At 37.8% G+C, this 23,895-nt stretch overlaps 1 protein-coding gene across 3 annotated transcripts in view; it reads right to left on the bottom strand.

Annotated features, from left to right (window-relative positions):
- LPIN1 (lipin 1) overlaps positions 1–23,895 on the bottom strand; it is a 50,984-nt gene that overhangs the window by 10,675 nt on the left and 16,414 nt on the right. For all 3 annotated transcript variants that reach the window (XM_040597411.1, XM_040597410.1, XM_040597412.1), the window contains exons 6-16: positions 19,872–20,001; positions 17,624–17,930; positions 16,054–16,147; positions 14,538–14,725; positions 13,337–13,430; positions 11,899–11,968; positions 9,007–9,099; positions 7,512–7,588; positions 5,340–5,484; positions 3,679–3,827; positions 1,997–2,083 (exon numbers count right to left, since the gene is read on the bottom strand). In XM_040597411.1, the coding sequence (XP_040453345.1) occupies positions 1,997–2,083; positions 3,679–3,827; positions 5,340–5,484; positions 7,512–7,588; positions 9,007–9,099; positions 11,899–11,968; positions 13,337–13,430; positions 14,538–14,725; positions 16,054–16,147; positions 17,624–17,930; positions 19,872–20,001 (1,434 nt within the window). The remainder of the gene's footprint in view (positions 1–1,996; positions 2,084–3,678; positions 3,828–5,339; positions 5,485–7,511; positions 7,589–9,006; positions 9,100–11,898; positions 11,969–13,336; positions 13,431–14,537; positions 14,726–16,053; positions 16,148–17,623; positions 17,931–19,871; positions 20,002–23,895) is intronic.

Raw genomic sequence — 23,895 nt, 5'->3', positions numbered from 1 at the left:
CAAATGTAGTGTGGAGGTTATATACAGAACTAAATATGCTCAGCATGTGAATCCCCAGGCTGTCCTGTCTTTTCTGTGACCATGTATGTCTATATGGAATAAAAGCACAGACAAATGTCTCTGGCATAATTTAGATTCCATCATCTCTAGTATATAATTCATCATCTGTGTAAAACAAGTGATAAACAAACTTTAGTGTAACCCCAGTACACAGAATAAATCAGATTAACTAATAGGACAGTTGTGATGTGTACCAGAGGTTCTTCAAACATTTATGGTAATTTGAATATATAAGAACAGCTGAATGTAATGTAATAAAAAAAAATATTTTCTGTGTAAAGCAGAAATATCAACCTGAACAGACAGCAATCAGTAATCCTCCTTGTAAAAGTTAAAATCAGAAACTTCATCTGACCCCATTCAGACATCATTTAATTTTTCTCCTCATTTCCTTTTTTCTCTCAATTGGTAATCACAAGATTCACCTTATTCTGTCTTCAATCCTCTGGAGTACACAATGGCTTGACTACATTGCAAAAAGTATCCAGGGAACCAACAGTACAACTGTACTCTTGCACTAGCCTGGCTCACCAGGAAGCATTCCCACTCATCACCCCATGCAAGTTGGTACGGTCCCACTGTTTTTCTCCTGCTCATATTCATCAGAGGACATATCCTCAGTTTTTTGAAATATATTATTCTAGATCATTCCAGATAGTCCCCCAGTTAATGGCATTAATTGATCTGCTAACAGCTGATCTACCGTTGCCCAATATTTCTTCAATAGCTAATGGAAATACATTTTTTCAAAACATTATTTGATCTTAGGTATATTGAGCTACTTTTTGAAGACGCCTGCCTTTCTCCACGAATTACACAGAGTGTACAAGCCACAAGCAAACATAATGAATCCAGGTCTTTCCACCTACAGTGGCACAGAAGGTATTTATTACTGTAGACCAGCAGGCACCGGTGCAGGTCAACTACTGACCTATAATATAGCAGCTCACACTGGTGTGGCCAGGTAAAAGCCTGTTCCTCAGGCTCTTCACTGCATATGTCTTACTGACCTTCAACAGCTTTAAATAGCACTTCAAGCAATGTTTACTTATCATCTACTCTCAAAATTAACCAATGACACAAAAATATTTTAAAACTGATCCTTCCTAACTTTGCAATTTAACAATGGAATAACAACAAATACATTATACAGAAATAACAAAAAAAAAATAATCATATAATCATCACTAGTAAAGATCATAATCAATGTCTTCGAAGCTCATAATTATCTATACAATAAAAAAAACCCAAGAATATTAGCAGTGAGCACCCAAAATGGGTCCACTTCTACTCAAGATAAGACACTGCACTGTGCTTTAAGGGTGAGACTTATCTTGCTTGACCAGAAGCCTAACGTTTAGATGGCTCGAGTCTAAGCTGTTTCATTAAACTCCCCTTTTAGTCACTGGAAAAAGAGGAAACTCCCCTCAGAAAAACTCATCTCATGTGTTTTAGATTCCATCCCTGCATGACCCCAGGTGAGTCAAGTTTGGCAAGAAGAACTCACCTACAGTGACCACCCTAGGGTAAACAGTCCTTACGCATTTCACAGTATCCTCAACAAAGAGGGAAGGTAAGGTGTATCAGCATCTTACGAATGAATACTGCTGCAACTCCAGTCTGCAAAACAGTTCCACTTGCTGTATTGCAAAATACAGGTTTTGGGATCTAACTGTAGCTATCTGTTTGGGAAGGCTGGAAAAGCAGTCACTGCTCATTGTTGGGGGGTTTTGCTTTTCATAACACAACACAGGTCTTTCTCTGGATATCACACAGCAGATTTTCACCCTGTGTAAGCACCACTGAAGGAATAAGACATTGATAAAATCATCACCCTTATAGGTTAAGAGAAATCTACAGAAATGTTAATTGTTATGTGCAAATGAATAAACACAAACAAGCCACAGATGCACGCACAGATTTACTGAATACTCACTGGCTCACTTTATGGTACAACTTTGCAATCCCTTGGTGTGTCCAGTCTTTGCCAAGAGTCGGCAGAATATGACCTAAAGTATCTGACCTGAATAAAGGAAAACCAATATAATTGAACTGGGGGAAAAAAAACAACAATACTTATAATAACAGTCGAGTCTAATACAAACTCCGCTAACTTATCTGGATAGCGGCAAAAGAAAATAAGGTTTTCAGTAAGGTACTGACTGTAATCAGAAGAGGATGATTTTATTCCCCTTTCTTTTGAGATAGGCTGACATGACCATCCTTGGCCATATTGTTTCAATTATTCTTGTGCCCCAGGACCTGTCTTCGTGGATAAACTTGTGACCCATAAGGTAGCCTATGTGCTGTAACTTCATGTTATCAATCAGACCTGCATAACAGGCTGGCCAGTACTAAGGATACTTTTTGTGATTTACATTAAATGTTTTCTAAATAAACAAAATCTACCCATAAAGCAAGTTCATGGGAAATTGCAAGCATAAAATAAGTCACATTATAGTTTACTTCAAACTGTCTTTGCATGAAACTGGCAGTTGGTTATATGTGAAGTATTATGAAATAGTTATGCTGGTTTCAATGTATTTCCCCCTTTACATGAAAGAAAATTTTTTACACTATAATAACCTAGAAATTCAAACAAATAAGCACCCTCACCTGACAAAAGATTTACCGATACACAGCAAGAAATCCACACCTTGAATATCTTGCATGAGAAGAAAACATTGGGCAGTGGCTTAAGATGGATTTGCAGTGGTATTGTAAGGTGAAGTGATTCAGTAACTCTCTGGTGAGCTCAACAGCAGAGAGAAGAGATCCTACTTATTTTATTGAAGCTTAAGAAATCAATGGAGGGAGAGGGGATATTCATTTATGTTGGAATAAAAAAAATATAATTTGCCCTACAATGGATAAATCACAAGGAAGAAAACAGTTTCATTTTAAATCAAGTATTTTAATTCACCCCAGACTGCTCTTGGATATTATTTTTCCTGTTTGATTTTTGAAAGAAATTGATTTTGAAACAACTCTAAGCATTTAATTTTAAAAGGCCAAAAGACAATGCTTGTATTTTTCTTATGTGTTTGCCTGCTCCCCACACAATTGTTTTCCCCAGTGTTAAATAAATAAAAATCAGCGAGTGAATCATTTTGTTCACTCCAAAATTGTGGGTTTTACCCAAAGCACTAATCTGAAACTTTCCATTAAATTCTAGTTCTGACATAGATTTTGGAGTCTTGTGTTCTAAATAATAATGCCTCTCACTGGAATGCCCCAGTAATGCTTTTTAAAACAGAATTCATGTGTTTCTTCTTATTAATGTAGCCAGTTTGCTTCATAAGTGTGATGCAGCAGAAAGGTTGTGATTTTGCAGAAGGTCCTCCAATACTACTGTAAATACTATCATGAAACACCAATAGGCGACAAAAACTAGGCACATATGTCATGTGTCTTTATTAAATTAAGAATTCAGCTAATGATTCTTGCATTGTTTGAAAGCCAAATTAAAAAACACACACACACACACACCCCACCGCCCAAACACTAGAATATGATGATTCTGTGACTCAAAATTCCCTGTTAGTTAATTTTTCCTTTAGTCCAAAGGACAACTTGCCCGTGTAGATAACGCCTCTCTTTCCCTGTTCATGAACTCACCGTGTAATTGTTCCATCAATGTCAGAAATAACAACTTTATCATCCCAATTCCATAGGTAAATGGTGCCTTCGCAGCGGCACGTGCCTTGATACTGTGTTGTAACACTAAAGGTCACATCATTGGGGCCATTCTTGAGTTTTAAGCTTTTCTGCAAGACATTATCAGCAAGATAATCAACAAACTGAGCATGTGAAACTGACACAGTGCAAATAAACCCACAGATGCACATTGCCTTGGTCACGCTGAATCTCATTGCTTTCGGCAGAGCTACTGTCTAATACTGATAGCAGAGGTTTGCCTGGTGTGGTGTACGCCAAGCACTGGTTTACAGAGCAGAACAAACCAAACCAAAAATATTCAGTTTCATAGTCCGGGATATAAAAAGAAAAATCTCCCCAAAAGTTCACATAAACAATAACAAATTATGGAATAGGGACTATGTATGGGGGAATTTGCAGAGAGAAACGTGAGTAACAAGGAGTTTCGCCAACTCTAATTAAGAGTGTTTATAAGGGGATTCCTGTTCTACAGTATTACATCTTTCCTACAATAACCCACCTCTCATATCATATGACCTTCACTCTACCAAATCCTCAACTCTCCCACTTCGCTGCTCTTCCCTCCCACTGTCTCCTGTGTTGCTTAGTGATATGCTGGGCAAGACACTACTTATCTCATTCTATTTGTGGACCTAACAATTTTCACAAAACCTGCAGGAGTTTAATACTTCAGTATCTCTTCTTCTTAGCTGTATTTCACTGCAGTTATTCAATTAGTTAAAAAGTGACAAGGAGGTGGGAATTCAGAACTGATGGGTAACTGATGAGTCTCACCCACTGTTCCATCAAGAAACCAATTTAAAAGTAGTTTTAGCTTCAGCTAATTTTTCTGAGAGGTTTCTGGATCTGAGAATCTACATTTGTGTAACCTTTGTCTTCTGTTTGCTATAGAAAATTACCTATATATCCCATCTGACTTTTAGGGAAAAAATCACATTTCTTACAAACTATTCAGGCAATGACCCACAATGAGTGTGGGTTTTCTTCAGAAATTTAACTGTCTATGGGTAAGACGACAAAAAGAATTTCCCTAAAGTAGCCCATTTTTCCAGATCCAATTGGAATGTCACCATTAGTCAAAACACTTCTGTCACAGAGGAAAAGAATTGGCTCCAAAGAAATTAATAGCCTAGCCTCACAGTGAATTCACAAGCAGCTCTTTCAGAAGTTTCAAACAGAAAATGGTATTTATGTGAACTGTGACTGTCTACCTATGAATATGAGGAAAGCAACAGGAGGAGGAAAAAAAAGAAAAAAAGAGGAGAGACCTGTGAGTTAATATATACACAATACAAAAAGGACATGGTTCTAGTACACTTATTCAGGTGACAAATACATACTTTGGAATTTAATTTTGGTATTTGTCTAAATGGGATCCCATGTCTCCCAATGTCTGAACCCCAGCACTCGCTGCAAGGTACAACATTCATGCTTTAAAATGTGAAGAGAAATGGGAAAAGCTTTTTTTTTTTTTTTAATATAATGAGAGGGAATTAAATGCAAGACGTAAGAGCTAATTAAGCTTTGCAAGCCTGAATAACAGTATTGTTCATGTTGTATTAGAAAGGACACTTCAGGACAAGGATGTAAAATTAACTCACAAGCTGGTCAGAAGTGAGTCGAAGTGTTTTTTTGTAACTGATTCCAGACAATAATGAGAGATGACTTGAGTTGGTTTGTAATGACCCGAGGTTTTGTTTGGCAGCTCTAGGGTCTTCATCGCTTGAAGAAGATTCATCTTTTATTCTGGAACATTGCACATGGAGAAAATGATGTTATCATGTCAGTAAATGCATCTCAGTATCCATTAAACATGCATTAACAGTGAGTCACCAAGTACGGCATTGATTCTCTGCTCCTAAGTACTGTCTCACAGGAGGTCATTCACATTATGGCTTTAAATATATCAATGAAGTCCTGAATTTTCATTCACGCATGTTCCCCATTATTCACACTTTGATTGTTCTAGCCATTAACTGGTCTATAAGGTAGTTTTCATTACTTTCAATTTAAATGGATGTAAATTAATGTGCCATATTGACTCAAAAATCTCATAGTGGTAAAAAAGATAATACCCATTAGATACCACAACTACAAAAAATCCTCAGTTCTCAGAAGAAGAAAAAGGCATTAGTTATGCTGGATTTCTCTTCCCCCCCCTTCTTTCCTACCCCAAAGAATTTAGCAGTTAACAAAAAAATCCAAGTGATGGAAATTTTATTATAGAAACTAACTCTTCTTTCTCTTTCAATGAGCAACTTTAGATCATTGGATTATTCTTTTCCAGGATTATCCCAGTCAGGATATGATGATGAAAAATCATAAAACCTGAGGTCCTTTACACAATTCTGTTTAAATATACATTAGTACAATTTTTACTTTGTTTCTGCTACAACCATTTTTTCAGAGATTTGTTAAGGATATTCTTCTTCACAGAGAAAGTTTTCCTACAGTCAACAAATTTAAGACTTTAGGTGGAAGGTAAAATACCCTTTCAGATCCTACAAATCTCACCTTTAAAACAATCAGCATTTGGCCTCTTGTTTTGACCACACCTGGATGTTGTTTGATATTAGGAAATCTTGGTATCAAGGTACCACATGTCACAACAAATAACATTTAAAAGCCTATCTTATCCTTTGTAATACAGGATCTCAAAAGCTTCATTCAACAATCCACTTGCCCAATTTTGCTTGCAAGTAATAAATCCTTAATGACAAATTTCTAAGGTCAGTTAAAATTTAAACAAATAACACCAATTACAGAATCTAGTCTGCTTGAAATCTTAATCCTACTCCAAAGCTTATCTTTAAACAACGGTGTAAGAAACAGACCAAAATGTCACTTGTCATCCTTAGAAGGAAAATCAGCCTTTCCAATTTATTCTGTGGCTTTCACCAACTCAGAAAGGCATCTGAGACAACAGCTGGTCTACAGAATGAGGAATGCTCCTTCCAGCACATTTGCCTGGACTGCAGCTGCTGACCTCCAGAAAGAATAACAGCTAATGCCTTTTTGTTTCATAAAGGTGATCCTTGAACTTTACTTATGAGCATAAAGCATATTTGAATCTGGCCCTTTTCAGACCAAAGTGCAGACAGTACATAGATGGCTGTCTTTACACTAAGATCTGTATGTACAGAAAAGGAGAAAGGTAGGAGAGCTGTCCCTGGCTAAGTCATCCCTCCAAGCCTCTGAGCAAATTAAAGTTCATCTTATGGAACCCTCCTGAAGGAGAGATTCTGCCCATACAGTAGGCTTAGTTTGAAGCATAAGAAGGAAGAGACTTCTGCATTCCTTGAAAGAAGTAATAGAAAACCATGACTATTGCCTGTGAAAAGAACTCTATAAAGTCTTAGGCCCCTGGACTTCTCAAAATATGCAGGAACAAATTAAGTTGTCTGGCCATAAATATGAGTAAATCAGAAATTTTAGCAACTGGGATCTGACAACAGCATGGGATCATCTACCATGTTCATTTGAGAACTCTAGAGACACACATACAGCTTTGGAAAACTGCTCCAATTACTGTTTGTTTTTAAGGGGCTGGAATGTGTGTCATGGAGCTGCCAGCCAAACCACAGAAATGTCACAGTACACTCGCAAGGTCTGCAACCCTGCAATGGGTAGGGCCTTCCCATCTGCACTTATTTGGTGCAATAAATAAAACATTAAACATATTACACTGACACTGTATTTCTTTGCTCAAGTGTAAGAGGTAGCTTGCTTTCGTAACTCCTGCTCATTTCAGGTACAGATAATTTTGGGGGTACCTGTTTGCCATGCTCATCTGTGAAGAGTCTTCTCCTGTAAGTCTACTCGCACTCATACCTTGCTCTGGCTTTGTTTCCTGTAAAAATACAAGTATGAGAAGCTGTGCAACTCCTGTAGGGCAGAGAACAAGTGTTTTTAGAAAAATATTTGAAAACCAAATTCTGTCTTGTACAGGCTTGGTAAAAATCAACAGCATGTTTGTTTCTTTTGCTTGTAGGCAAAGTAAAGCTTCATGGTCGTCTTAAAGAATAAAGGCTGCGGAAAGAACTAAAAATTGCAAATATAAACCTCAGAAGAATAGTTAAGATTTAGTTTTGCATGGAAGTAGTACAGAAATACCAGATTTCACATCTAGTACTGTTGAAGTTCTGGGATCAATGCCGCAACTACTTAGTTCATGCACCTCAAATAGTTAGATTTCACCTAAAAATGCAAAATATGACTCTGGAGGAGAAAAACAAAATCACCACAAAAAAACCACATACACAATTACCTTTCATAGAATCATTAAAATCTTCAATCCAATAAAACTTTCCAAACTGCTTTACCACAAGTAAACGCTAAGCTCCATCAGTTTCATCCCACAAGATTTTTAAATAGTGATTTTACAAGACACACCAACAACAATAACACCTCCTCTTTCCATTTATAGCTGTCACAGCTCAAGAGATAACAAAGTACTTCCACCCAGAGAGAAATGCAAAAAACTTAAACTGCAAAAACTAAAATCTCACGCTCTGAAGCCCATACCCACAGATCAGTACAACAGTTACTTCATGCAAGGCTACAAAAGTTCATCGACTGAGGCACAACCATAAAAACGTATTAGAAGTCATTTTCTCCCCTCAACTACTAATGCTTCAGTAGAATAAATTAATATGAAGAAGTTTTATTAGCCAACTTTAAAGATTAAATATGTCTAGACAGGAGATCAATATTTCATATAAAGCTCTGGTTTTTTCACTGTTCTTTAGTGTTCATCCATGACTAAGACTGTTACCACAAACTTTTAATGCTCAGAAAAGAAATTCAAAAAGACTTTAAAGCTAATATATAGTCAGTTTTCCATCTTAGGTTTTGCTGAATTTTACAGCTCACACTACTCAAATATGTCTGTTCTTCCACTATCAAAAGAAAGCTGCAGAAAGGTAGGAAATCTGCATGAAACCATTAAATTAGTGGTACACCTCTTTGAATTTAGGTTCCCAAACAGATTTAATCTATTAGGTAATACTGCCTCAGGTCTGTGTAATGAAAATAAATGCAGAACCAAAAAACTGTAGGCAAATGTTTCAGGTAGGGTCTAATCCAAAGCTTTCTGAAATCAAAAGAAGTCACTTTAGATCCTGTTTAAACATCCTTTAATGTGTATATCCCCAGTGAAACTGAATATAGAGTTACTTCTCAGGAGCAAAGTTCCAAGGGATAAATATGGAGGTATCCAGCCTTCCCACTGCAACCAGAAGGAAACACTACTTGCTTCTTAAAACTTACCTCTTTAATAGTGCTGTTCCTCCCTCGCCATGAAAACCACCACCTTCCGCCTTTTTTAGGCATCTTGTCCCTCATTATAGATTCCACAGTGGCCTGTGATAAATGGATGGTAACATAAAAAAAAAACCAAAACAAAGGACAACCTGATATATGTAAATGAAAGAAAGTGTCAAACACACAATTTTAACTGATAATAAATAGAAGAAAAGTAAACATACTGTCTGTGGACCATAAATTCTACTAAAGCAAAATCTAATGGTATCCAGAGCCGCTCTGAAGTAACTCAAGCATGAATACTTATGGTATTTTTTAAAAGGAAAATGAAAAAGAGATAAAATCAAAGAAGAAAAAAAAAGCATAAATAGATATTAGTATAATGTCTAGAATGGAAAACCTACTGGTTTTAAGTTGAAGTTACTTATTGCAAATGATATTTTAAAAAAAAATAATCGCTTCCTGAATGAGGTCTCACAAAAACCAGTAACAAACGAACATGCAAGATAGTTATTCTCATTTTAAAATAACTACAAAGTTCACATTTAATCACCACTTCGGAAAAAAACAGAGAAGTTACTAGCATTTATGAGTTTAGTATGATGCTATGAATTTGACTGACGTTAGAAATATGTTTTTTTAAACCCTGGCTACTTTTCATTGTTTATATATACTGGACCTCAGTAGAGAAGAGTTTCTTTCAATACCCGTAATGACTGGAGCCTTATGCATTGTAACAAGGAAAGCTGAATTCTTTCACTCAGACAGCAAGCAAAAGATGAAAGGGGAAAATATTACAGTAAAGGTGGCCAGTGTTTGGTACACCCTAGAATAGTTTAGCCACTGGCTTTCTGAGATGATAGCCTCCACTGTAAGCAAAGTCACCAAAATAAAACTGATGTTGATCAGTGATCTAAAAAAAAAAAAAAAAAATTCACGATTCCAAGAACTCTTAACAGTTGAGAGGGTTGAGTTCAGCTAACATATGGGACAATCCATCCCTTTCCTCAGATTTTTTAGGTTCTCTTTACTATACTATCTAAAGTATAAGAGAACAGAAAGAAATACAAAGGAGTAAAATTGAGCAAATAAGCTGAGAACTTTTAAACAAAGTAAGAAAAACAAGGAGCAGATGGAGCTACTGGGAATGGAATGCCACTGTTGAGAACAATGGTTACAACTTAAGGAAGTTCTCAAACATATGGACAACTTCAAGCAGATGTCCTATTGGCTTTTAGTGAGATAATTCACATGCTTACAATTAGACATGCTTTTAAGCATATTTTGCAGAAAATGAGTGATTTTGCAAAACTCCAGTTTTCAATCACTTCATAAAGCCTGTTTTGATAAAGTATCTTAGTATTTCCATTTCATAGTTCCATTATTACATCCAATCAAAACCCTAATTAACAAGTCATTAAGAAAGATAACTGGTAGCATAAATGAATAATTTTAATTTCAGAGGTACAGTTCAGTCAAGTTAACCTTCCCAATCATACAGGCTGTTCCAACTATATATAGTGGCTTCTCCACTAAATTAAAACTGCACTGTCTAGAAAGTTATCAGCATTCAGAGTATAAGTTAAACACTAAAAAAAATGAACACAAATTTCAGTCATAGATTACTTTTCTTAACTGATGGCCTATATGAATAATGGCATAACCAGAATGCTGTTAAAAGAATTGCCATTTCCCTCATTGGAAAAATATTGCATACCAATTCTTTCCATTTACCCACCCTAAGCAAAACCCAAAACACCTCACTCAGGCAAAGCACTTAATTAAAAATGTATTTACCCTGCATTACCTTTATTGCTACTGAAGACCCAACAGGCACCTAACAAGGTCTGAATCACTCAGTGGAAGTGCCCAACAAATACAGAGTAGGGTAACTGCATCCCTTCTGTGGGCATTTTAGTTCCAGGGGATGAACTCCATCTTTGATGATAACTAGAATATTTGCAGTAAAGCACAAAACATCTGGCTCTGTTACATCCTTGACATTCAAGCCAGGTTCACCAGATGTTCAGGACTTTTAGGATCAATTTATATTGGGATGTTATAGTGCAGCTATGCATGACTGCGTACATAGTTAATGTGGTACTAAGGAAGAATGCAGTGGTAGAGAGTATTCTGGGCTTCGAAGGAATGTTTATTCTAAGTCCACAGCAATAGAGATAGCATTTGAATTCACATAGATCAAACTCAAAGACATGTGAAGTGCTGCAAATGGCAGAAGGAAAGAAACTATATTCCAAAATTTATTAAATCCATTGCTAACCAGGATACAAAATAGTGTCAATGACAATACTACTTCTTTCTATACATTTAGAGTGAGTGTATTTCTGACCTGAGCATCTATGTGGCACCAGGTCGTGTGGACTCAGACTAAGTTCATCAACACGGTTAATGTAAGCTGACATATATAGCTGTCACGATCATAGCTATCTGTCACTACCTACCTGGCTTGGTTATGAACAACCAATGAAGAAACAAACACTAGCAAGCTATAGGCCTTCATTACCTAGTAGTTAAAGCTTATTCACTGAGGTTAAAATTCTTGGCCTCTATTTTGGAACGCAGTCACCAAGTATTCAGCTACAGCAAGCACTAACAAGGGTCAATACAATATATGTTTACAATCCATATTAATGAAGGAAAACAGGAACTTTTCCTTCTTCAAAATATTTATAATGATCTTAGCCTAGCAAATAAACACTATTCAAAACCAAATTTAGTCCTGCTTATTTAGCCCTTAGCATAAGATAGATTAATGGTTATGTGTGGATAGGTATTACTGATGTGCAGATTCTTTTGTACAAAAATTCTCTTCCCTGCCTCGATAAATGGCAGAATGTCACAACTCCTTCTCTGACCAACCTTCACATTCAATCTCACCTTTGGCAAAGGTTTCTGGAAAGCCTGCATTGCCAGCAGAAGGGGACCAGCTGTGTTCCAGTTGTAGTACCTGGGCATGCAAGAGAAATGATTACTGCATTTCGTAATCACAAGGTTCCAATTCACAGTCTACCCAGTAATTATCATCTGGCAGGTTAAAGCCATGAAGTCTCTTTAGCACAGGCCTGCACCAGTAATAGCGGATCCACTTTATTCCACAGTATGTTCACAAGTGTTCTTGGCATATACTTTTCAAGGTATGCAAGAGAAGCTAGGTCCTTAAAGTAGAAAGGTTATTTCTCATGCGTTCCTCGTCCTTACTACACCTCATTATCACAGCATTACCTACATTTTTTCACAAGCTCTTTTCACTGTTCTTCCATCAAAGGAACTACATAAAAGTTAGGGGCCATAGTCTGGAGGATGTCAAGCTTTTGCTGTTATCTGCTGAACATAGGTCAACTCATTACAGACAGTAGGACAAATACAGTATTACCATCCACCTGTCAAGGTAAGCTGAAGCTCACATGACATCCAGAGAATATGACAGTAAGATCCTCACTAAGTACACCTCTCTTCCCAACATATCAGTAGACAGGTAAGCATTACCAAACTTGGAGAACTATTGCAGGGAAGCAGTAACTGACTGACCTCAGAGAGGGTCAGGTATGAGGCCATAACATACACAATACAAACTATCACATAAAGATGCACCAGGCATCTCAGATTTGTATGAGTGATGTCTATAACTAAGTGTGGCCTAACCTCCAAGTGCAGCACAGTGTCATGATCTCTCCTCTACTCTATAACATTGTATGCCAGATGCAAGGAGGTCTCAACTTAAAACATCCTTCAAAAAGCTGTATCTGGCATAGACCATAGTGCTGCACTGCTGTCAGCAATACAAACATATGAAATAATGTCTTCAAATTGTAGAAATAGAAACCTCACACTGGGTGGGTCAAGTTTGACAAGTCTTGAAAAGCAACACCTCCATAGAGGGATATTAGCAAAACATTCAGTATATACAAACTGCTGCGTATAGACTGCTTGCAAGCAGACCATCATATCCCTAGAAATATTAATTATTCAAACTGGCACATAAGCAAGCCTTAGCAAGTTAACATCCTATTTCTTTTTTCCTCTGCTAATTGAGTGTGAACACTATTAGTATTTAATACTAGCTTCTTGAAATTCATGTTGTGTCAGTTAGCTGTAACAGGTCATCTAAAACTGCTCTTTACTTTCAATCTAAAGGAGGAAAGGTAACTAGAAGAGCCTAAGTTCACTAGAGATTTGACTCTATCTGGATAAATCTAAGCTATGAACATTCAAACCCTATTTTTCAGATATGGTTAACCCGATCAAACACACTGAAGTACCACCAAAGTGTTTCTCTTACAACAGTCAAATAGTTTTTTCCTGAAATATTACTTACTTATTTCCAATCTTAACCACAAGGTTAGGGTCATCAATGATAGCAGGATTGTCCACAAACTGCTGATATGTTACTGCATGTTCTAAGAATTCTTCTGTGGGAAGAAAAAAATTTGTAGGTAAGGCATGCATTTATAGATGCCTGGGACAGCCCACCTCTCAGACATGCAGGTTTCACATTTAGAGTCAGCCCTTCATTACTAGCATTCTAAGATTATCAGTAATTAGTAATTAGCAGCAAGCTAGAGGTCCAGAGCCTCTCAGTCTCAGAAGATGCTGAGGGTTTCTTTGTCAGCTGCTGGGTGTCTTTCCTGTTCAAAATACAAGGTAACTGAAAGCTCAGGGATAGAATTGTGAGGCAGGAAAACCAGGCTTCTAAGCCAGGCAAGGAAGTATTTTGTCATGCCTTTCACTGATCCTCTGTCCAAGTTAGAAGAAGGAACCAATGGGCTCTAGGTATATGTAAAGTCACAGCCAAAAACTTAATGATCACTTGTAAGGCCTACAGCAAAGTGAAAGTGTCTGTGAGTAAATACACTTCCACTGGCTGTAACTCCTTTCACAAAATCTATATAATTCACAATTGATTCAAACAACAACACAACTCTAGTACTAATCACCACATATTTGAAATGTTTTAATAACTCACTTCTGAACAGTAATCAGTGTAGCATCAGGCTCATATAATTTTATGATGCCATACTACTGAAGAAACTGCAAGTCTTAACACGTGTATCTTCACATTGTGCAGCTGGAAGTTAAGGCACAGAGCATTGTAAATGCTTCATCCAGAAGTCACACAAGAAATGGGAAGTAGAGCAGGAACTCAGGTCAAAGTTCAACTTCCCCACCTAATGTCTCCATTTACAGACCACCTTTTTCATTTCTGACACCAACAGCTGGAAATTTCCTAGCTATATATTGTACCAATACATAAATAATATACAAAAGTACCATTAACACTGTTGTGATACAAAACGCAGTACTATCAGGAAATAAAAATACTAATAGAATACTTTCAAATATGTAAGTCATATATAAGTCTACTATTTTAACTATGAAAAATTCTAGGAAACATTACAGGGACAGTACTTTTCATCACATTCTTGAGCAGAGCCACAGGAGGGCACTGCTTCCATGGTCTAGAAAGGTAAAACTTGGCTGACAGCACCGGCCTGCAATTCCAAAAAGTCATGCTGTACCTTTGGTTATTTCTTTGTTTTCAGTAAGGCCTCCGCAAAGAGAAATGGCAATGGAGGGCAAATCTCGAATTCCATCCGAGGTGCTTTCAACTCCACTGTCAACACCTGAGCTTCCAACAGACTGCGGAGACTGACTGGCAGACCGTGGCCCCGGGTCATTCGTGTTCTTGCTTTGGACATTATCCCCACTGGAAAAGAAAAATCAGGAGTTCAGTCTGCATGTATTCATTCCCAAATTCTCTCACTTCAACAAGTACTTTTTATATCTGACACACACTTAGGAAAAAAGAAAGACAAGGAGGGGAAGAAGTTTCCTTAGTTTTGCCATAAAGTTTAAACAAAATAGTATAGGCCTCACATACCCTCAAATATTAGACCGCTTCTACTTAGTTGCCTAAATTAGGCACATATAATTATAGCTTCACTTATTCAAAACAGATAGGAAAAATAAGGTAACAAACTGTACAATCTTAGTAGACAAAATAATAATATTATAAGCAAAATTTATACTAGCAGAACTATTCCCACATAGGAACAAGAATACACATGCTAATAAATTATTTATTTTGTATTAATCATATAAACTGATTGCTAAACCCAAAAGAAAGGATATGTATGTTTGTGTATTTATGTCAATATATAAAATACTCTACGTATAAACTACCAGGATTAAAATTTTAAGAAACAAATTATTATACCCACTTAAAAATCTATGTATAGATTATATCATTATTATGAAGTGCAAGCCCATCAAACTCTGCTTTCCATTCCAGATTTATACGTATGCATTTGAGAAAGGGATTTTCAATTCAATTTTTTTCTCCATATTACTAATCTTTCTCAATTTTATTGAAATGCTACTATTACAACAGCTGAGTTTAAGCAACCAAGGAATAAAAATAAAAAATGCAAGCTACTGTAGTTGTTGCTCAATAACTTTAGTCAAATAACCACAGTATGATGTGGAAAGAGCATCATAAATGTTATAAAAGGCTCTAATAAAGATCAGAACAAGTTGGAAATTCTATGTTCAGGGTAGAGTATTTTCACAAATAAATCTGTCATACATCTTCCAAAAGTAATTTTCTAAAATTCATATTTATAGGTGATCAGCCACAGTAGAACAACATTGAACAATAATTTTGTGCTAATACTTTTAACAGTAAGATATGTTCTTCACGGTAATTAGCAAGGACATGGGGATAAATATATCCAAAGGCCAATTACTCTCCCAGGGCATGCAAGTAGCACTCACAAACATCAGTGTACATTACATAACAGCCACAACCTATATATTATGCTTAATTGACCAAAAGAGAAAACTAGTTTCAAGCACGCTTCTCAGGCCCAAATGCTCTAATATTCCCCTCTGCAGGGTTTTATTTTCTGTCTGCCTTCACCTCAAGACCTCTTTTTCAGAGTCCAAGTCATCTAGTTTGCAGTGAAGAGTTTGATCTAAATCTGGAAGGCACCAAGAGCTCTTTAAATAGTAAAAATATAAACAAAGGACTTATACTTCTTGGGGAAATAAAGTGCAGCAACTTCTGGATCCATGTCAGTAAGGTCATCTAAATAGACACCATCAGCACCAAGATGCCGACTTCGTTTGTCTGTAAGGGAGAGCACAAATAAGCATATTAACGAGCATTTTCTAAGTAACAAGACAGAACTGTTATTACTGTTTAACCGTTCATTTTAAGATTGAGAAACCAGACAAGTTATCAAGAGTTTGTGAACTATATTTGTAGAAAATTTCAAAGCAAGTTGCTCATATACATTGTTCAGACTTTGCATATACAAAATGAGACAGCAGAGGACTACTTTGGAGATACGCTGAGACAAAACCACTGGGAATTAGAAGTCAGTGGGTCACTGCAGGAAAACAACAAAAGGAACTTTCTGAGTATCTGCACAGGCCTATTATCACAGTAAAGCAATCTGAGCATTTAATCTCTGAGAACTACTTCAATCCCCCCTTGTAAAAAGAAACAGACTGTAATACACTCATTAAATACACTATAACTGGCTTGTAAAGGGGACAACTCACTGTTTAGCACATACAACTGATGTGCTGCCTGTGCACATGCACTACTGCAGGGGACAAGACAACCCTCCTAGGTCTTTCACTAGTGCCAACATATAGTCATCACTGTCTTGTTGATGCTGGTACATCTTGACAAGTAACCACTCTAAGGCCAAAACCTACTTTGGAATTCATTCTAAAACCCATGACTTCTTGCTGTCCCTATTTCCAACATCAAACATCAGAAAAGCAATCTGAAAAAAAAGTTACATAACGAGCAAATAATGAGCAGAGTAACACTGTCAATTTTGTCTTCAAAGACAGTGGAATGCATGGGGAAGTGGCTAAGAAACTTTTATTTTTACTGATTTAAAAGCAGCTGCACAAACTAGTCTTATATAGGGCTCACATAATTATAGAATAACCAGAGCTCTAAACCAGAACATTTTTAAGCAAGTAAGTTTCTTGTAAAGATTGTAACACTTATCATAAAATACCATGGCTATAGAGCCCAGAAATTAAGTAGAAAAGCAGATGGAGTTATATTTCACAAATTCAGGACAGGACGCGTACCACACAGAACTGACACTGCTCGCGTGAAACAAAAGCACTTTATTTTATAGCAAATCTGTTGTTCATTCAAAAGATGTACTACAACCTTGTACTAGATCAGAGAGGTTCCACAATTACCAGTGACACATAACAACTCAGAAAGCAGCCAGTGCAGGTGAACAAGCAGATATACAGCATGCTTGTACCAAAAAGTGAAGTCTCTGAATGAGTCAAATACGGATGAATTTGGAGTAAGTTTTGCAGTCCTGCTCATAAACACAGAGCTACCAAAAATCCCAGACCAAGGACAATCTTTTGTCTTACTACACAGCTCCCGTGAACAGCCTGCTGCATAGCTCAGGTTTTGAAAGTTCTTTGTAAAGCTTACTCCTTTCCAGATTTGAAAGTGCTTTCAGGGCACAGATTAATTTATATGGCAGTGAGGTGCTTTATCATCATGAAATTTAAAGATAAAATCATACATATAAAAGTGCAGAATCAACAGCTTTACCTTTCTTTCTGGAAGGGGATTCTGTCTTGCCAGCTGGTTGGGCTGAGCAAGCTGCAGCTTGTTTTATTTCTTCATTGACAGGCAATAGTGGTACAGCTGCTCCCGGAGACTCTGTCTCTGACTTATTTGCCTCAGCTGGTAAGGGCTCACTTTCATCAGCAGTTGCTGCATCTGCTTGTCCAAGGGCAGGTAAAGGAGGCACAATGTTAAACTCTATAGGAGAACTCTGGATGACCCTAAAGTGAGTGCTTTCAGAAGGATTTACATCCACCACGCTGGGTTCCTTTGCTTTGAGCAGAGAACTAGCCTGTGAGGAAAAATAACAGATTGCTATAAAAAAAAAAAAGCTCTTAAAAAATGCAACAGCCAGAGTTTAACCTGTTCTGTTCACTCCAGTGAGATCAGATTCTCAAGGTGACCAACTACAGCAGAAAGCCACCTCTAACTGAGGTGGAGACTACACCATACAAGTCTTCTCTGCCGTGTGTTTCCTTGCACAAAATTCATCTGTATCTTGAGGCCAGGAAAGATTTTTTTTCTGCAATGTGCTCTACAGTCTTCATTTCCCACTAATCAGTCTGGGAGTACATCACAGCTCTCATCCTGCTCTCCTCCCTTCCTGCACAAATCCTAGCTTTTCCTCAGAAGGTAACCCCGACAAACATGAGAAGGGAGAGCAGATCAGAGTACTTACCCAATCAGGATGCTCTCAGGGACAAGGACAGGGGTACACTGTCATTCATCTATGCCCCAGATTTAGATTTTAAATTACTTTATAGGAACAATTCTAGACCTTCTCTAAGTGTGGGACAAGAAGTGTTCTTGCAGCAGGGAGCTGAACTCCAACAGCAGCAACTGTGTAACTGCTATAACCTTCACTGCAAACAAATTCTTAACATGAAGATCAAAAGCATCCAAAGCATAACTCCCAGTTCACGTATGGCTAGATCAAGTCTGAATAGCTCAGCTGGGGACACAGACAGGGGTTGCAGAGGGAAAAACCTCCAGTAATAAGATCTGCAATACACACCAGGTTGTGTGACTGGCGTAAAAATGAAACACCCAAATCTACTAACAGGAAACCCTAAATTCTAAACTGGAAATGCTAATTTGAAACTCCTGCCTGGATCTGTGCACTTATATCAGTTCTCTATGTACAGAAAATAGCTCCCAATTTTCTTGTAATATGCATGGGGAAGAGAATAATGCAGAGGTGATGGGACAGCTCATCTTTGGACTATTAAAGAAAAGGCCAGAGCCCTTCTGAAGGAATTATAAACTCTGGAGTCCCATCTATGTTGTCACTAGCTACCAACAGTGAATTAAAAATAACTAATGCCATTATAATTCTGGCACTACCACCAGAATACAGAAGTCTTTCTGAGGAGGATACCCACTTCCCTGGCCTGCAAAACAGTAATTTTGTTTCTTTACACTGTTCCTGACCCCATCACTCCTGCAATCCTTTCTGCAGAAAAGCCAGCCTTCAGCAGGAGGAGCCAAATCCTGCACCATTCCTGCTCCCATGGTTGCAGTATGCCACTGGAGCCTGACCTTTATTTCTCACACTCTGAGGCAGCATAAGCCCTAGGTCTCCCCTTTCCTGTATGAATGCTCTGACTTCATAGCTGTCGTAAGGAGCCTGCCAGTACCTGACTGACCTGCAGTGTACACAGCTGCACATGGCTACTGTGCAGCATGGGAGACAATGCTGCTGGCACGCTACAAGTCCTGCCACCTAACTGGGCCAAACGGCTTCAGGGAGGACACAGGCACCATGGCAGTCGGCTCAGCCAACAGAACAGCACATCTAGGCATGCAGAGATAGAGAACTGCAGGTGTTTCTGGATGCTTACGTACTCAAGCAACCAATTTTGATTTTTGTAAATCACACAGCTAACATCAATTGCCTAATTTCCATCTAAGACCATTTATGAATTTCAATGATTTCACAAAGAACACTGGGTTTGATTTTATATGCTATTTAAGCTTCTAACTATTACAAGTCTATGTCTCAGGCACTTCTTAATTTCCTACTGTGTATCATCAGTGTTGAGAACAACCATGGCACAAGGCACTTTCCTGTACCTCCTACGGAGCAAGATGCAATTCTCTTACAGAAAACGTTGCAATTTTATGTAAAAACAGGATCCATCCCCTCTTTAGCAGTGTGCAATAGAATAAGCACACGTGCCCCCATTAAAGCACAATAGAAGCTAGCAGGAATTAAACAAATTACTTTGGATACCTTTGCAGCCTGGGGTAGCTCTCCCCATGCCCAGTGCATGTGGGGATTATTCTTCAGTCCACTTCTGTCCATAGGTTTACTGACCAATTCCGAGTCACTCTGAGGAGTAGGAGGGCGTGAACCTGATGGGCTGAAGAAAAACAAAAAAAAATATTACGAAACCATTAGTAACCACAATGCACTGAACACTGTCCAAACTAATATCCATCATCCCAAAGTAGTCAAGACCTAAATAATCATTAGATAACTGAAAGTGTGAAAGCATGGTAAAACAGTTTAAACAGTTCAGGATCCTCTTAGACTGGCATTCAGAGATCTCATCCATTTTTTATTAAGTGGTGTCACAGAAGCAGAACTTGAGAAGCTGAAAGAGATGGAAAAAGACCACTGGACCTGAACATTTCAGAAGGATTTATTTTTTTCTGTGTGGAAAAAAGAATGGGGATGATACCAGCAGCAGTAGATGAATAAATGTTAGTATTGTTACAATGATGCAGAAGTTGCTCACTTGCATCAACCAGACACTTTATACTGACTAAGTAATAAATTACTCTAAGGAATCCAGTTAATCACTTCCTTCAAATAACTTGTTCAGTTCTACCCTTGGTTGCATGTTTATAGGGAAAATAGCAAGAGAGCTACACAAAGAATTTGAGCCCTTCCAGTTCAAAAACATTTGTGTTTGGTTTTCTGACTACTCAATATAAATTATTTAATAATTAATTAGTAAATTACCAGTTTATAGCATATTTTTAATGTGGTGAAGACAATAATGTGATGTCAGGTCAGCCATTAATAAATAATGATTCACAGATTTCAAGGACAAAAGGAAAAATTCTGATTACCTACTCTGCCTTTCTGCATAAGGCAAGTCATAAAATTTCACCCAGAACCTCCTGAACAAAGCCCATTACTTTTTGTCTGAGCCATAGAATGTCTTTTGTATAATTGTGCAATCCTGATTTAAAAACTACAATCAAGAAAAGAATCCACAACATTCTTAAATCAAAGGACCAAACTGGGTTACTTTCATTCTCAAAAACAAAAAGCTTCCTACGCTTAGTAGAAATTCTTCACATTTGATTTATTCTTTACCTTCACTGGTTAAACTGAACAGCCAAACCAGTTTTGCTCTTTCAATGTAAGGCAGTTTTGTAGAGCTAGCTGGCAAGGAACTCACTGGTGACACGAAAATAATTACTTCACACTAATAAAAAGCAGCTTTTAAAAATCTGTGAATTTCACATCTGAAAAAATAGCAACCTAATTATCTACATTATCCATTGTCTTCACCTATGTTGCAGGAAGATATACTTTAAATGTGGACAAATGCCATGACATTTTAGGTACAGATAATTGAAGTTACCTAACTAAATTATAAAATTTATAAGCAATACCACCATGGAAGACCTTTTTTGGTCCTAAAAATTTAAAATTTTTATTAGTCCTTAGGGTATAACCTACCATTTGACAGATGAAGGAATCAATACAATATGATTTTAAAAGTATTTTCAAGCTTGAAGGATTCAAGAAATGTCTGGTGTGTTTTTCAGCAACTTCTACATCTCCCACTGACAAGTCTGTAGGATTTGCTGTATTTTCCATGCATCTAGGACCCATTGAAACCTTGGAAATCAGGGAAATCAGGAGCCTGAACACTTCAGAAAACCTCAGCAGCTAATACTGATTCTACTGCTGCTTTAAGCTCAAAACATCTATATTTAAAGAAGCATTATCACTACATGAGTTCATCGGTGCACTACACACATTTTAACCTTCAAAATACCTACTGTTTCCTTAGAAAAATCTCTAGTCTAGGCTTTGGGGTATGTTCAGCCCAGGTTCACTCACTCAGCCAGACAACCTGAGAGAATGCAGGCATTGCTTCAGTTTGGGCTAGAACCTCTGCATTTTGCAGTGAGAACACTGATCAGGGGACACCTTGCCTTTTCCATAATTTTCCCTGAATATACAGTTCCCTTCTACACACAAGTGAGTGGGGAAGAGGCCCAGGCTGTTAGTCAGCACCAAGAGCCATGATCTATATTCCCAGACACATACTTGCAAGTGCCAGAAATATGGCACTTGCATATGTGTGTATGTTAGAACAGGCAGAGTTCTGCTCTGAAAAGGCTCCTGCTGCGAAAGACTGCCTGATGATCCATGTATTTGTCTGGGTTGGTTCAGAGCAGACACACCTACAAGTATAACCATGTTAGGTTAGGAACAGGGTGAGCATCTAACCCCAAAATATTAACCACTGCTCCAAAACAAAATACACAATATACACACTATCTACTGAAGTTTTGATACAAGCACAATGAAGACATCTTAATTCTTATTCTATAAATACTAATTTTCTATACAGTCAAATATAAGGATTTAGTAGTAACAAAATGTTAGATCTTCAGAATTCTTTTCAGTTGATTTCTCCTTGTAGATTAGTGTACAAATGCTAATACAACCTCAGGGTAGACCAGAATAATCATTGCAATGTCATCATAATGTAAAAGGCCCAACATCAAATCAGACTGCAAACATGCACCCACAAGGCAAACAGGGGGTAAATTATTTTGTTTGTATAAAAGGATACTAAAGCATTCTCATTCCTTGTATCATCTGGAACATAAGCTGGAATTTTCTATGCCACCCGTAAACATTAATATAGGGTTGGCGAACTCCCGATGAGAGCCGGTTCTTCGTTACAGAGAAATACCTATAGTGTTTTCTTCGTATGCCGTATTGTTGTTTAACACTCAACAGCTACTCTCTCCAGCTAACATCCTTCTGGAACAGCAACAATAATCTCTGTAGTTTATGGCTGCAGATGGCAATTATGCCTACTGCAGTGCTGTTTGTATACTTCCTGTTTGTATAGTTCTGCTTCCATATGTAATGCCAGATGTCGTCCCCTTTACCCACACCATGACTATTTTGGCTGCTATTCACTTCATACTATCACCACCAAAGTAAAATGAGACTGAAGGCTAACAAAGCTCACAATCACATTCCTTAATATTTTTTTTTTAGCTCAGTTAGGTCAAATTAAATCAGCAATTATTGTTACACTTGCACTAGGGGTCAGTAAGGCTGAATACCAAGACCACGTAGAATTTGTAACCCAGTGACAGTACCCTGCAAATGCATCCATGGATCAGACTCAAAATGGGTTCTTTATTCCTTACAACACCAAGACATTTGTCTTGGGCTGAACTATGACTTGCAATTCCCCTGTCCTTAAGTTAGGCACCGATCCAGCTCAGCTGAAATTCTCTTCCCTTACACAGATTGCTGAGATACTGCAGATCAAACTAGAGCCACCCATTCTGGTAATACTGCACAAGAAGGAAGGGAAACTTCAGTTGTCTAGATCAGCGTATCTGATTCACATCCCATAAATGCTGAATATTTGTGTCACAAACCTATGTATTCCTTAACGGCTATGATTGCACCTATGTAAATGTCAAACAATAAGGAATTTGGCCTGTAGCTGGCAGTTCTGGAACAGCAAACCACGCTTACCTTTGCAGTGTTTCCTACTGAAAGGAGGCAGAGAGCCCTGAGAAAGCAGCAGCGTGACTGGAGAATAAGTCCTGTCTTGACTGAGGCCAAATAAACCAGGAAAAGATAGTCAGAAGGAAAGAGGCCTACCTTACGTACATGTTGCAGCAATAATTGAGAGCCTCTGAACCTCCTTTGAGGTGGCCATAATAGTTTCTTATTCACATAGAGGAAAACAGACAAAGGGTCTTACTCAGACAAGTTATTACAGCACTTTAGCTGTATATCTAGACTGCAGGACAGGTGAACTCTACAGCAGAGTTCATGGAGCCACCCAGCGCACATCACTGCTCCATCCCAACCTGTGCACCTGCCCTTCCTTCCCGTGAAAACCACTAAGGAGAACAGCCTTGAATGTCCCAGGATCAGACTTTGACTTGGTGCTACAATGTGGTCAGGTTAAAGAGGGCGGACATAGAAGCTGGGAAAACCTCAAGGTTATCAGTTTCGATACAGACTTACG

Source organism: Falco naumanni, chromosome 6 (assembly GCF_017639655.2).
Source record: "Falco naumanni isolate bFalNau1 chromosome 6, bFalNau1.pat, whole genome shotgun sequence".
In the NCBI taxonomy this organism is placed as follows: Eukaryota; Metazoa; Chordata; class Aves; order Falconiformes; family Falconidae; genus Falco; species Falco naumanni.
Note: the sequence above shows the minus strand (reverse complement) of the source record. Positions and strands in the feature narration are given on the sequence as shown.